We start from the raw sequence: 9,859 nt of genomic DNA on the forward strand, positions 1-9,859 counted from the left end.
AATGAAATAATTTTATATTAAAACTATTCATTGACACTACTAAATAAACAATTAAATTTTAAATACAAAATCACGAGTAACAAAATAATTACATTTTATTTATTAGAATAAATAAAGATATGATATATATTATATGTAAATAACAAGAATACCTTGTTTAACAAATTATTTTTATTTTAAAATTTCAATTAACTTTTATATTTTTATAATTGTGCATACCAATTTATTAAATTATATAAAAAGACAAAACTAACCTTGTGTAAAATCATAAATATTTTTAAATTAATTATTAATATTTCAATTTTAAATTTAATATTAAATTATATTAATTATTTTTTTATTTTATTAAATTTACATTTTTTATATTTTAGATAATATTTTATAAATTGTTTTTATATTTATATTTAATTATATTTTAATTTATATTTTAAATTATATTTTATAAGAATAATTGAGTAAATGACTTTTTTTTATGTTATCCTGTTTTCTAATCCAACTCATATTTATAATATAAATTTTAATTAAAAAAACATAATTAATATAATTTTAAATTAATTTATCATTTTATGTTAATTTATTAAATATCAAATTTATACTTATTTCTATCATGTCCACGGATCAAACTATAATAGAATATGTGAAAGTGATCGATCAAACAGCTCTTATTTATTATTAAGAGTGGTTCAATAATAAAAGACTTAATTTAGCCCTAAAACCTAAAAAAAAAAAGGCAAAAGAAAAAAATCATAGGAGTAGTACGTACTGGTCTAAAGTTAAAGGACAGTTCATAGTTCAGACTTGCACGTCTATCGGCGTACAAGAATCTTGGCTGCTTAGCCGCTTTCACCCAACTACACTTTCTTTTCTGTCAGATTATTATTTTCTTGTAATAATTTATTATTTATCTTTTTAAAATATTGTTATTGTTATTGTGGACGTCGTTACAAAAACAGATTATTAATTAATTAATTAATAATGGGAATAAAATCTATTGCAGTAGTTGTGTTGTGTTTTCACCTGGGACCTCAAATCCATCCCATAATAATTTCCAATAAATTATTAATTTAATTCTGTTTCCCATTTCACCTATCAAAATATATTGCATTTTTTGGCCCAAGTCCATTCTCTTCTTTTGTTTCTATATTTATCTTATAAATGCTCTCTTTAACTCTTTGATTTTTTTGGGTATTTTTTTAGTCCAAGATTTCTAGGATTTTTACACCTTTTCCAATTTCTACAATTTTTTCGGGCTTTGTTTGAAAAGTTCATTTCATTGATATACACATAGAGATAGATAGAATATCAATATCCATATTATATATCCATGCAATTCAATTTGCATTTGCATTTGGGATTTTTCTGAGGTTTTTGATTTCATTTCGTGTGAGAATTTATTGGTTAATTCATTTGTACGCAATTGCAGTGAGAATATTCAGAACGTGGAAACAGAACCACTTTGCTTCATTGAGTACGTTGCTGTTCTGCTTTTTGTTTTTTTTAGCAGTTTTTAAGGTTTTTTTTTTGGTTAATTGTGACTATAACAAGGTTAGTTACAATTTTCACTGTTTTTGTTGCAGGCACAATAACTTACTAAAATTTTGTCAATTCATCTTTTTGTATCGAATGAAACAGATGAAATTGGATGCAGTGTATCAAGCCAATGAGGTTTTTTTTTCTTTTCGAAATCTTTAATTTTTTCACCAATAATGTTTATGATTTTTTGCTTTCTTGAGGTTTGGAAAGATTGAAAATGTCTCACCTAGGTAGTGATGATTAGTATTGCCTTTGTTTTGGTTTTTGGAAAAATCTACATTTGGCATTGGTATGGCCTAATCTCTTGATCATCCATTTTTTGTACTGAATAATATTAAATAGTTTCAATTCAAGAGCACGACACATACTTTGAAAAATTGAAATACTAATCTAAGGTTCCTTTTTGCTTAAATTAAATTAGAGGTAGCATTTTTATTTGTGCTATGCCGCTTAAGCTTAAATAGTGGATTGCATTTTTAATTTAGTGAATCCTTCAATTATTTTCTGAAGTGTTGTGTATTAAACTATGAAACAAGTAACCTGAATGATTCCAAAGTGTTGAGCATGAAAATTGGTTTGGCATGCATAATATTTTAATTCTAAATCTCTGAGAGCTATATACAACCGTTGAGCTATGATAAGTCAATACTGTTCCTATTTTTTCCTTTGATAGCTCACTCTATAAAGTTATTTGAGGAAGCATACGTAAGGTCCTGTATGAAGCGTCAATCAAATTTAAAATCTGTTTTGGGACATTGAGTGTTGATGCTAAACCAGTGTAATGATAAAAATTAGTATTTTAGTAGAAGATTTAGAGGAATTACTAAAGAAATGTGATGGTCAAATTGTATGATGTATTTTTGTGCATTCATTCATACTTCTAAGTTCTAACCATTTACAGTTTCCGTAGCTTTGAATTTAAGCTATTACAGTGTTTTATCGAACCCTTTTGATGTTGGAGTTGTAATAACATTAATGACATACTCTGGTAGATTTGATGTTTATTCCATGTCTATTTTTTATTCAGTTGACAAATTTAGCATTCTTATGCATGATGTTTTGCAGGATGATCCTTTTAGGCACGGATCGAAAATGGAAAATACACCTGAATCTTCTAGCAGTCCACAACATAAAAAGGTATTTGATATGGTGTACTGTGCTGAGAATGTGTCTTGGTATACTCAATGAATTCATGAACTAATTTATGTTTTTCAAACATGTTTCTTATAAGTATCTGTTTGGATATTCAGAAGAAAAATATTTTAAATTAAAGGTAACATGGTTATATGTATTGTTGCCGTGCTGCAGATATCATCCAGATGGGATCCCGTCGAAGCATGTCGGCCTATAATTGGTGAAGCACCTGTGTTTTATCCAACTTTTGAGGTACCTCTTAATTATCACTATCATGTACTATTATAATTTATAGCTTTTGGTGGTGGTAATATCGTTTTCTGAATCAATCTTATTTTTACTCTTCTTATCAGGAGTTTGAAGACACACTTGGTTACATAGCTAAGATACGTCCCTTAGCCGAACCTCATGGTATATGTAGAATTGTCCCTCCAGCTTGCTGGATTCCACCTTGTCCACTGAAGGAGAAAGACATATGGGAAAATGCTAAATTTCCGACCCGTATTCAGCAAGTTGATTTGCTTCAGAACAGGGAGCCAATGATGAAGAAAAGTCGGGGAAGGAAGCGAAAACGTAGAAAGCAGTCGAAGATGGGAGCATGTAGGAGAACTGGCAGTTCAGGTTCTGAAGCTAATGTTTCTTCTGAATCTGATAATAAGTTTGGATTCCAATCAGGGCCGGACTTCACACTTAAAGAGTTTCAGCAATATGGTAATTCTTTTAAAGAGTGTTACTTTGGGTTGAGTGATGCCAAAGATGGTAAAGGTAGTGATAATAATCGCCATGACAGATGGGAGCCATCTGTTGAGGAAATCGAAGGCGAATACTGGCGAATAATAGAGCAACCAATCGATGAGGTTGAGGTATAATTGACAACATTGTTGGGCTTCGATTTAACATGTTTAAGCAAAGAGTTTATATATAACTATATAACTTTTGTAGGTGTATTATGGAGCTGACTTGGAAACTGGATCACTTGGAAGCGGTTTTCCTAAGACATCGTCCTTAACTAAGAGCGATTCAGATTTATATACGATGTCTGGCTGGAATCTGAATAACTTTGCGCGACTGCCGGGTTCTGCATTGTGTTTTGAAGGAAGTGACATCTCAGGCGTTTTAGTTCCATGGCTTTATGTTGGAATGTGCTTTTCCACATTTTGCTGGGTACGTAGTGAGAATTAATTTTTTGTTAGTCTATATGAATGAGGAAAAGTATAAGGCGTATCAAACAGTATTACTGATTTTTATTTCTTATCAGTTTCCATGTCTATTTGCAAGAGTTATGTTATTTTTCATGAAAGCTTAAGTTGAAAATTTTAAGGTTTGCTACTTATGAGGAGTAACATGTTGTTCTCATTCCCCCTCCTTGGAACAGCATGTTGAAGATCATCACCTGTATTCGCTTAATTATCTACACTGGGGTGATCCAAAAGTATGGTATGGTGTACCTGGGAGCCATGCTTCAGCTATGGAAGATGCAATGAGGAAACATTTACCTGATTTGTTTGAAGAACAACCGAATCTACTCAATGAGTTGGTATGATGCTTGTACTTTCCTCATTGCTTCTATTTTTTTCGGTTGCTTTTGTTCACTTTGTTATTTCCATGTCTAGATGTCATGAACAAAGAGATATAGTTGATGATGAAAAATGTATATTTTGTTGGCAGGTGACTCAGTTCTCTCCGTCAACACTTATGTCTGAGGGGGTGCCGGTATATCGCACTGTCCAGCATTCTGGGGAATTTGTTATCACCTTTCCAAGGGCGTACCACTGTGGCTTCAGCTGTGGCTTCAACTGTGCAGAGGCTGTAAATGCGGCTCCTTATGATTGGTTCGAGCATGGTCAGAATGCTGTCGAGATTTACAGTCAGCAGTGCCGTAAGACATCATTGTCTCATGACAAGTTGTTATTTGGATCTGCTCAGGAAGCTGTACATGCCTTTTCAGAGACAACTCTTCATGGAAAAGAAAATCTGAAATATTTAAAATGGAGAAATGCTTGTGGGAAAGATGGAGTTCTTACCAAGGCAGTTAAGGTAATGATTCTTCCATAACACTTTGGATGGTGTTTATAGTTTGACTTTAGTTACTTTATTTATTTATAAGTTTGTGCTATCCTTACTTTTGACAGACGAGGATAACGATGGAAAAAGAGAGGCTTGACTTGCTTCCGGTTCATTTAAAGACGCTAAAGATTGACAATGACTTTGATATGGTTGAGGAAAGGGAATGCTTCTCTTGCTTCTATGACTTGCACTTATCCGCTGTCGGTTGCAACTGCTCTCCTGACAGCTATTCTTGTCTGAGACACTTCAAGTTATTTTGCTCTTGTGAAATAGATAAAAGATTAGTTCTGGTTCGTTATACTATGAACGAGCTAAGTACATTGATTGAAGCATTAGAAGGAGAACCACACGCAATAGAAGTGTGGGAAACTAGAAACGTTGGGGCGGTTTCTGCTAGTGTTGAGGATGCTTGTATGCACGAACAAGGTATAGAGAGAGCCATTTGCAAAACAAAGAATTATGAAGAAGGGAAAAGCTCAACTTCTTGTGCAGGAATTAATGAGAGGTCAAATTCAAATGCACCTAGTAGTCCTTACAGTCACATTTCTTCAGAGTTGGTCCATTCAGAGTCTCATCATGAAACTTTTGGTACACCTTATGCGGATATGAATGGCCATAAGGAAGACATGAATGATATGGAGTTGGTCATGGAGAATGAAGTTAAGGAGGATAAGATAAGTTCTTTGTATTTGAATATTGGTGATATATCTGATAAACCCGAAAATTCTTTGGTAAATATAGCTGATAGCCATCACAATAAGCGTGTTCCATATTTGGAGAAAGTCAGCTGCACTGAGACCAGAAAGGAACGAGACAACGTGGAACTTGGTGCTGGTACACTTGATGGTTGTAAATTGTTTGGCGTCGATTTGCAAATGCATTCAGATTCACAACAGCAACTCAATAGTGAGTTTGAAATGCGAGTTCTAGGCACCTCCAATACAAGTATATCTTTGACAAAAAAAAGCTCAGCACTGCAAAAGTTTAGTACTTTTGCTGAGCTCATAAGTTTGGGCTCGGTTATGTATGGAAAGAATTGGTGCAGTAAGCATGCAATTTATCCAAAAGGTATGCTTCTGTATGATCTTTTCCGGGCTTAGATTATTCGTTTGGTTTCTTTTTGTGAGAGTTTAACTTTTCTTTTGGTGAAATTATGAAGGATTCAAGAGCCGCGTTAAGTTCGTTAACATTCTTGATCCAGCAAGCATCTGTTACTATATTTCTGAAGTCATTGATGGTGGATTTCTTGGGCCTTTTTTCAGGGTTTCATTCCTCACCTTGTTTCTGTTTTTAGCTCATAATCATATCGACATGTTTGTGTTTCTAGATATATTTTATTTCCAGCTCTAAATTATATATTGGCTAAAATACAATGCATGCTAAATATTTTCAGAAATTAGTTTGATCTGCACAACATTTATAGGACAGGTTGCTTTCTTAGGTTTTTTTTCTAAAAATTAGAAAAAAAAAGTATAAATGAAACAAAATAAGAATTTTTCTTTCTGCTAAGAAACTCAATGATGTTAATAGAATATACTGATTTAATGTGAAACTTAATTTTTTAAAAATTTATGGTTCAGAGCTTGTATTTATTTTCAGGGACTTGTTTCTCATTCAATAAATTATCTTTCAGGTTACCATGGAAGAACATCCGAACGAGATTTTCACGCACACCTCAGCTGATAAGTGCTGGGAGACAGTTATTGATAGACTAAACTATGAAATCAATCGGCGGCAGAGTATAGGTGAATTGGAAGTACCTCCCTTGGAATTACTGCACAACATCAACGGTCATAAGATGTTTGGATTCCTTTCTCCATCCATTATTCAGGTAATGCAAACTCATGAATCTGTAAGATGCCAATGTCCTTTTTTAGCTAACACCTAACATTAATACAGTTTGTCTTTTTTCAAATGTAAAAATATATATTCCATACAATTTGGATCTTATTTTTACCTAGTTTTGTTGAACTAGATTAACACAGCCTATTATGTTCTAAGTTATGATGTTTCTAATCCATTCTGATAAACTTTTTCAGTTCATTGAAGCTCAAGATCCAAGCCATCAATGTGTAGAGTATTGGAATCACAAACAAGTTATTTTTGGATCTTCTAGCAAGGCCATTGATGACTCTAAGTTAACTTGTGGTTCAAGCAATAACTCTCTAGTTGACTTCAGAACCAAAGTTTTTGGTGTCAATTTGATAAAGCAAGAGGAGGATGAAATAGGAGAAAGATCTCAATCGTTTGAAAAGACGAAATTGACTCTAGAAGGATTCTTAAAAAAGGCAAGTACTAATGAGTTACGGGCAATGCATCAGTTATTCAGCTCTGATGCACAAGTGTCACAGTGGAGAGCAACATGTATAAAGTTGATAGAGGAAATCCAATAAGATAGTGCACAAAACAAGAATAAGATCTCAATTCTATTCGATTCTGAATGGTCGGTCATATTTCAATCTAGTCATTAGTTGTGTCCATTCTTTTAGAGATAAATTAAACCAAAGAGGATGCTGGTTGAAGTCAAGATAAGATTTTGCTACTTTGACCGGTATCTTGTGACCATAGATACATTCCAACCTTCCTTTTAAATTTATTCATATTCTTTTAAAGTTCTAGCCTGCATCTGTTGGTTGGATTATTAGTTCTTGCATCTTTCATCTTTAGTGATCTTCATACTCTTTAAATCTCTGTATATAGACATAAAAACATATGTTTCCGTTGTAATTGGCGATAACGATTGAACAAATACATGGAGAAATATAAATTGGAATACTTGATACTTCTGCTCAAAATCTTGAATATAAATACATTGAGAAATATAAATTGGAATATTTGATACTTCTGCTCAAAATCTTGAACATATGATCTTAATTTCAAGCAAACAACAACGTATAAATCACTATATTCTGTTTTTAAATTTGAAAACATGGTGTTCAGCTTAAGTCCTCACGTTGCTTATCATAGCTGGGCACTTGGACAACATCTCACATTTAGCAGCAGTTAAATAAACAATATTCTGTCTTATGAGATTGTTCTATTATAGTTCTTATTATTAGTAAAATAATCTTCTATTAACTAAGCTAATATTGTAAATTGTAATCCGTTTTCATATTCACTTATTAAAATATTTGTATATTGTAAGAAATACTTGGTATATGTCTAATTGGTAGTTTCAACTAGTGGTGTTGTTAAAGGGAAAACAATATATAATATCCAATAAATTGATTAATGGTTGTTCATGTGACATCTCTAACTTCTGTAAAAAAAAAGGAAACTATTTTTTATAGAACATATTCAACAAACTGATTAATGTCTAGTCATCATGATGTAAAAAAGTTGTGTAGAGACGACGTTGAATCATATTTTAATATGTAGATATATATGCAAATATTTTATAAAGTAATATTACAACGTGATACCAAATAAAAAGTTGGTTGGATGTTTGTAAAAAATAAAATTTCCACTGTCAGGGTATATTAATCTCTTTTTATATTACCTAATGCTTCTATTCCACGTATATTGAGACTTGGAAAATGTTTTCTCTCAAACAAAATAATATAAATGCTTTATATAAAAACAAACATTGCTGATGAATTTCATTCATAAAATTGGGTTGCCAATATTTTCTTTCCTTTAAATAGATATCTAAGTATAAAGAAAAGGGGGTTTGGGATTAGGGGGACAAGGGATTAAAAAAGCTTAAGAGTATTGAAGATCAAGTAAGGTCATTTTCGTCTAATGGTTCCTCTTCCTCTTTTGTAGTGTCACTGTGAGCCTTCATTGCATTCACATCGCCCATAGGCAATTTTCTTGCAAGCCTAATTATCTGCAGACATTTTGCTAAGAGTTTGAGTCCACATCAATCATTTTCCACAAATTTTTATTACACCACTAAGAGAGATTTTGGTTGTTGTTGAATTGTATAATCATTTTTCATGAAAAATATAAAGAAATAATATATGGTGACACAATATACTCATTTGGAACCATTATGCTTCCTTGCTACCCCAAAAGCAAATCTACATACAAACTAAATCACTTACCACATGATCAATATTTGAAATAGTGCTGGATTGAGTTATACGTTTGATGTCTTCAATGTCTCCATCCTTGAAAGCAGAAAGAAGCTTGCTAGCACAACGACCGTGATCACTTCTGAGAAAACCATCAATCCTAGAGACATATCTCAACAAATAATTTATGCCAATTAATTATTCAGTTCCAATAATTAAAATATTAAATGCAAGGAAAAGTAAAATAGAATAAAAGATTGAGACTGGAAAATTTATGCTGTACACATGTTCTAAAGAAGCATGCTAGTAAAGAGAACAAGTGTAGACGATAAAAAGTGCTGTATGAGGTTGATTTTGCAGCCACATAATATATATATAGACAAGAAGGAGGAGGCATAAACTAAGCTTACTGAGAGCAGTCATTATAACACTTCTCTGCTTGCTTAAAGTCTTGAGCATAAAGGTACACAATAATTGCACTAAGGTATGCCTGCATGTGAGCAGCTCTATGAGTGAGATATTTTTAGCATAAATAAAATAGCCTAAAGTGCCTGCATATTATTGAATCAAAGAAAGAAAGTGGAAACCAAAACATTTCCTCAACTTGCAGTGTTGGAATAAATGTTGCAACAGTTTTTCACTAATTGAACAAATGTCAAACTTTTTACACACTATTAAAATATAATATATAAATCGACATACATCACAGGAATCCACTATATCTGCAACCTTCATTTAAGGTTAGGGATACTTCAGTCTTCTACTGCAGAGTACTATTTCAGTATTAATATATAATTATATATAACATATTGTGCATCTTAATTATGCAGGAGTAACTTCCAGTTACAAATAGAATACTGTTGTGACAGGCATAAATGATGCCCTTGCAATTAGCTAGTTCAAATCTAAATCTCCAAACAAGGAAAACCAAAACAAATGCTTTAACACAATTGTATCAGCATGTTTCTCCATAACATTGAAAATTAGACCCAAATAGGAATTTTTACTTTAGGAGTTGATTAAAATAAAGAATGAAAAATTAAAATAACTCCAAACCTTGGTCTGGCTATTAGTAGCATTACACTTGTCAGCTGCTAAGCCTAATCTCA

General features: G+C 32.2%; 2 protein-coding genes across 6 annotated transcripts in view; one reads left to right on the plus strand and one right to left on the minus strand.

Annotated features, from left to right (window-relative positions):
- The first annotated feature begins 733 nt into the window (after positions 1-733).
- On the plus strand, positions 734-7,509 carry LOC101492777 (lysine-specific demethylase JMJ18-like). 3 transcript variants are annotated; one of them, XM_027335260.2, is made up of 13 exons: positions 734-886; positions 1,424-1,468; positions 1,578-1,665; positions 2,599-2,670; positions 2,842-2,919; positions 3,021-3,530; positions 3,610-3,831; positions 4,043-4,204; positions 4,336-4,704; positions 4,800-5,802; positions 5,894-5,997; positions 6,368-6,565; positions 6,774-7,509. In XM_027335260.2, exons 3-13 carry the CDS (start codon positions 1,624-1,626, stop codon positions 7,125-7,127), a joined length of 3,114 nt encoding a protein of 1,037 aa, XP_027191061.1. In that variant the 5' UTR covers positions 734-886; positions 1,424-1,468; positions 1,578-1,623; the 3' UTR covers positions 7,128-7,509. The 3 variants fall into 3 exon arrangements, with proteins under 3 accessions (XP_027191061.1, XP_073226285.1, XP_012572259.1); XM_012716805.3 differs by lacking the exon at positions 734-886 and having other exon boundaries at positions 948-1,468; XM_073370184.1 differs by lacking the exons at positions 734-886; positions 6,774-7,509 and having other exon boundaries at positions 944-1,468; positions 5,894-5,971; positions 6,368-6,558.
- An 811-nt stretch (positions 7,510-8,320) lies between these two features.
- Positions 8,321-9,859, minus strand: part of LOC101512004 (gamma-soluble NSF attachment protein-like) — a 5,026-nt gene continuing 3,487 nt past the window's right edge. For 2 of the 3 annotated variants that reach the window (XM_073370186.1, XM_073370188.1), the window contains 4 exons: positions 9,807-9,857; positions 9,161-9,240; positions 8,781-8,922; positions 8,321-8,563 (listed from right to left, as the gene is read on the minus strand). In XM_073370186.1, the coding sequence (XP_073226287.1) occupies positions 8,453-8,563; positions 8,781-8,922; positions 9,161-9,240; positions 9,807-9,857 (384 nt within the window). In that variant the 3' untranslated portion in view covers positions 8,321-8,452. The remainder of the gene's footprint in view (positions 8,564-8,780; positions 8,923-9,160; positions 9,241-9,806; positions 9,858-9,859) is intronic. The other variant, XM_073370187.1, reaches the window with a different exon arrangement.

This window comes from Cicer arietinum, chromosome 6 (assembly GCF_000331145.2).
Source record: "Cicer arietinum cultivar CDC Frontier isolate Library 1 chromosome 6, Cicar.CDCFrontier_v2.0, whole genome shotgun sequence".
NCBI classification, from domain to species: domain Eukaryota; kingdom Viridiplantae; phylum Streptophyta; class Magnoliopsida; order Fabales; family Fabaceae; genus Cicer; species Cicer arietinum.